Source organism: Saccopteryx bilineata, chromosome 4 (genome assembly GCF_036850765.1).
Source record: "Saccopteryx bilineata isolate mSacBil1 chromosome 4, mSacBil1_pri_phased_curated, whole genome shotgun sequence".
NCBI classification, from domain to species: domain Eukaryota; kingdom Metazoa; phylum Chordata; class Mammalia; order Chiroptera; family Emballonuridae; genus Saccopteryx; species Saccopteryx bilineata.
In genome coordinates, this window is record NC_089493.1 from 198,874,706 (window position 1) to 198,879,705 (window position 5,000).

A 5,000-nucleotide genomic window follows, 5' to 3' on the forward strand; every position below is an offset into this window, starting at 1 on the left:
CCCGGCTCCTTCACCCCGCGCTGGCGCGCCCCTGCGTGTGCCAGTGCGAGGGGGTGCGCGCGGGGGCGTGTGTGCGCGCGCGTGTCTGTGGCGCCGGGTAGGAGGGGGGACGCGGGGGAGGGCAGGCGAGGGGGAGCTGCAGATGCATAAATTTGTTCAATCAGAAAACACAAACACACACGCACACAAAAGGAGGCATTAAGCGCAGACCTGGGGGAGGTGAGGAGCCTCGTCCCTGCCCCACCCTCGGGGAGAGCAGTGGAAATGGATGGAGGGGAGGAGGGACAGACTAGGCACTTGGAAATTTGAAATAGATGGACCTGAGAGCTTGCGTTTGACCAGCTTTATTTATCAAAAATGGTACATATATAAATATTCTTAGACATTTTTGCATTTTACAAGGCTGAGGATTCTTGTTGTGGGTTTCTGTGTGTGTGTGTGTGGGTTCGGTTTTGTTTATGTTTTCTTTGCTCTCTGGAGAGGAGGAGGGTCTCACCCCAAGTCCTGCGGTTGCAGCCTAGGTCCGAATTGATACAGCTTTTTAAAAAAAATAAAAATTAAAAAAAGGGGGGAGAAAACAAAAAAAAAAAGAAAAAGGAAAAAGCAGTGTTTCTAAGCCGATCACCTGATTTCGTTGTGAGTCGGAGCCTGAGCCACCGGTGCAGGCCGGCTGAGCTCCTCTCTCGGCCGCCGCAGCAACCGCCCTCAGTCCATGTCCACCTCCTCGCCATCCGGGGCGCTGGGTCCGGCCGTGGCGCCTGACTCGGGGGCCCCGCAGATGGCCGGCTCCCCGGCGGGGCTGGGCTCCTGCGGTCCGGGCCCGGGCGACGGCGGGAGCGGTGGTGGCGGCGGGGCCGCTGGGCAAGCGGCCCCCGCGTCCGAACAGTCCCCGCTTCCGCCCTCTGCCACGACTGGGTCCCGAAAAGGCGCCGGAGTCGGGACCCCCGGGGAGGCGACGGCGTCCGGGCTGCGGCGCGCAAAGGCCGAGTCCTGAGCACAGCCGGGCCCCGGGAAGGTCCCGAAGCTGGCCTGAGCAGGCGGCGCGGGCGGCGCGGCGGGCGCGGGCGGCGCATCCTTGGGCGCTGGCTCAGGACCCGCACCGCCCTTGAGCGCAGCCTGCGGCACCAGGAAGCCTAGAGGCTGTGTGATGGGATAGAGCAAGAAGTGGCCCTTGCCGATTAGGGTCCGCGGCGCGCACGGCAGCCCAGGCGCGAAGTCCAGCCCCGCAGCAGCGGCGGCGGCGGCAGCTGCCGCCGCGTTCGCCGGGGCGGCTTTCCGGCGTGGCGGCGAGTCGGACAGCAAGCTCTCCACGCTGAACGGGCTGGCCTTGGGCAGGCTCCCGGCGCCGCGCTCTGCCGCCACCGCCCCAGGCGCACATGGGGCTGCGACCCTGTCCGCGGGGCGGCCTAGTCGCAGCTGCGGGCCGGCGCTGCTTCTTTGGCTCGGGTAAAAGGCAGGGTCGCAGGTGCCGGGAGCTGGCGGCTCGCCCGGCGGTGCCGGCGCGGAACCAGCGGCGCCGGCATTGTGCGCGCTAGGGCCCTTGGCCGCAGCGGCGGGCGGCGGCGGCTCTGGTGGTTCCGGGGACAGGCCGCCGCCACCGCTGTCGCTGTCGGAGCTGGGTGCGCTGTGCAAGGACAGGCTGCCGGGCGAGTGCAGGTGGCGGTTCTGGCTCTTCAGCAGCTTCTTTTCGTGCTTGCGTTTCTTCTTCTCCATCTTCTCCAGTTCTTTGCGCGCGATCTCCTCTGGATCCATGGGCTCGCCGCTGCACGTGGTTGGGTGCGAGTTGTGCGCCGGCCGCCCCGGGCCCTTCTTCGTGTTTTCCTTCTTCCTCCACTTGGCCCGGCGGTTTTGGAACCAAACCTAGAGCAGCCAGGTGGGAAAGGAAGGTAGGATCAGGCGGGGAGGGGGGGCTTGCCGCTGGGGCTGCGGGCCTCCCCACACCCCCCAAACAGGCTTGCATAACCTGGGCTGGGCCAGGGGGGCGGGAGCCAAGCCGCTCAGCCAGGCTGGCCCTGAGCTGGGTTTCCGCTCTCAGGCAGCTGGTTCCAAAGGTCATCTTTTCCACCCAGAAGGAGATAGACCGGGCTTTTCGGCTAGCTTCCAGCTCTGGCTTCTCACCTCAGGAAACTGGGAGCTGCCCCTTGGTTGGGTAGGGCCAGTCTGGCCCCTGAACGAGGGCACCGGGTTCTTGGTCCGGAGGTAGAGAGGAAGGCCCCGCCTTGCCCCTCCTGGCTTCTCACAGCTCGAGTTCTAAGCAGCCCGCCTGGCCTGGCGCTGACCGTCTGGCCGAGGACTCCAGGCGGCTGGGCTCAGCCGCCCTTCACACCTGTCTTCGGCCCCCTGGAGACTGAGTCAAAGCCCCGATTTTGGCATTTCCCGTGAAGGGAAATCTGGATACTTTTTCTAGAAAGGCCTGGGAAGCCAAGTCCGATCTGAGAGAGGGGAGCCTCAGCAACCTGCCCCCTCCCCGCCCACACACACATTCACACGCGTTGGAGGCTTCATGTCAGGATTTCAAACCAGTTGTGCTTGGCTTATGGGTGGGGCGGAGGAGAGCAGGGAACCAGAAGGCTCGCTCCCAGGCCTGGCAGAGCAGAGGCCCAGGCCATCCTGCCTCTTCCGCTCTCTGTGCAGGCCTTGTCTAGGGGAGTTCACAGGACTGGGTGGTGGTGGTGGGCACAGTGGCCTAGACCTCTACCACTGCACAAACACCAGCCAAGGGTCAGGCACACTACCCTTTCAAAGAGATAGCGGTCGTTCAAATTCTTTGTTTCGGCCACACCGACAGGAGGCACAAGAGCAGGCCCGCGTGGTCACGGGCAGCCTTGAGGTATGGGTATTAAGTTGCAACTTCTCCAAGGTTGTAGCTGCCCTTCTTTTGAGAGTGCAAATGCTAGGCTGCCTTGTACCAAGAATTACTCAACATTGTATTAGGAGAGAAATGAAGAGGTCTTGACTTCACTTAAGGCACTTAGAACAAATGGCACGAAGGATTTACAAACAGAAGAGGTCACGAGGAGAGGAGGCCAAGCACAGGACCAGAACACCTTTTTAGACAAAGCGATTGGTGCTGAACAGGCGTCCGGCCAGTCTCTGCCTCAAAGCCCTGTGCCCACAGCTGCACACCACACTTACCACCAAAAAACAGCTCTGTACTTGAGGGAAACATCTAATTATGCACAATTCATCTTGAATTTTTAATCCACTAAATTGATGCTGTATTTTTTAAAAATAACACCGCTGGCTGTCTCTGAATAAAAATTAAGTTACAGGGAAAGGGAAAAGAAAAAGATACAGCGTGGGTATTAAAGATTCAGACACCTTTTCCCCCAATGTGTTAATTGTTTGAGTTTCCACTCCCCTTCCTCAGTTGTCTCCTCCTGCAAAGTGACTTATAAATACATGTTTTCATTTGAATATTTTAGAGGCGAAAGGTAAACAAACAAAAGCATTCGCTCCAGGCTGGTGAACCGAACCCTTCCAGGGCGCCAAGGCACGGGTCCGCCTTCCACCAGTCTCCTCTAAATCCAGCCTGCAGCCTTCTCGTCTCCTTTCCCGCCCAAACCACCGAAATCTCATTTTGCGCGGTTGCCAGAACCCCCCACACGGTTCCCGGTTGGGACGCAGCAGCTGTTCTCACCACCTTGGGACAGCCGCTGGCCCCTCCCGAGCCGCCTCGACTTTTAGGGACTCTCACTTCCTTCCCCAAGAGACGCAGAGCCCCAGAATACCCCACCACCACCACCATCCCGAAGGTGAGCGCCAGGCGGGCTCGGAACCTACGATGTGGCTCCACCTAGAACAAAGGCAGCTGGCGCCGGGTAGGCCAAGCGGTGGGATGCGGACTCCAGGAGGGACGGGGGCCTTTACCTGAACTCGGGACTCGACCAGATCCAGGCGCAGCGCCAGCGCCTCACGCATGAACACGTCAGGATAGTGACTCTCGTTGAATGCTTTCTCCAGCTCCTCCAACTGCCAGCCGGTGAAGTTGGTGCGGGTGCGCCGCCGCTTGCAGCCCGGGCTCTCCTTGTCTGGGTCCCCCGAGTCTGCGGGCGTGCACAGGACGCCGCGCGACTCAGCCACTGCCGGAGCTAGATCCGTCCCCCACGCTGCTGCCCTCCGACCGCCCTGGGTCCAGGGGCCACCGAGAGTGCTGCCACACGCTCTGTGCCGACTGGAGGTCCGGACCCAGGAGTGCCAGTGCCGCAGCCACCCGAAACTAACTCCTCTGCCCAAGAGAGTAATCCCCCTCCCGTCCCACTCCCCGCACGCTGCGCCTACCTGACAGCTTGAAGGGCTGGCTGTCGCCACCTACCCCGCAGGCCGCCGGCAGCAGCGGCGTGGGGTTGACCACCGAGGCGGCGGCAGCGGCGCACGAACCGCTGAGCAGGCCGTCGATGGAAAAGGGCACCGAGGCGGCGGCGGCGGCAGCGGCGGCCGACTGCAGCTGGTGGCCCGCCAGCTCGTACACGTGGTGGTGGCCCAGCGGGTAGGGGAAGCCCACCACGCCGCCCAGCGAGCCCCCGAACTGGGCATGCGGGTGCTCCAGGAGGCGGCCGTCCATCATCTCGCGCGGGGGGCCGGCGGCGGGGCGCGGGGGCGCGGGCCGAGGCCGGGTTGGGCCAGCGGCGGGAGTCGAGGGCGGCGGCGGCGGCGCAGACAGGGACCCGGAGCCCTACACATGCTTCGCCCGCACTCGGCGCTTTACTTTATCAACATCAAGCTCCCGATAATTAGCCGCGGCCCGGGGAATTTGGGACCAATAAGAAGCGCTAATCGGCTCTGACGTCAGAGGCGTGCTGGGTGCAAGGAAACGTTTTCCATATCGATTGCTAATTATACCTGACATGCACCTCAATAAACAGTATCAGGAACTGTCACAACAAGACGGAGGGGGGGGGGACAAGGAGGGAGGAGCGCGGGCAGCGCTGGGCGGGCGCGGGCGCGGGGAGCGGCTGGGCAGGGGCCCCCAGCAAGCCCCCTACTTCAGTTCCCGCTGG

At 62.4% G+C, this 5,000-nt stretch overlaps 1 protein-coding gene across 1 annotated transcript; it reads right to left on the reverse strand.

The window, feature by feature from the left end:
- Positions 1–400: 400 nt before the first annotated feature.
- UNCX (UNC homeobox) lies at positions 401–4,639 on the reverse strand. Its single transcript, XM_066277678.1, has 3 exons — positions 4,282–4,639; positions 3,871–4,046; positions 401–1,860 (listed from the first exon to the last, which is right to left on the reverse strand). Exons 1-3 carry the CDS (start codon positions 4,565–4,567, stop codon positions 706–708), a joined length of 1,617 nt encoding a protein of 538 aa, XP_066133775.1. The 5' UTR covers positions 4,568–4,639; the 3' UTR covers positions 401–705.
- Positions 4,640–5,000: the final 361 nt, after the last annotated feature.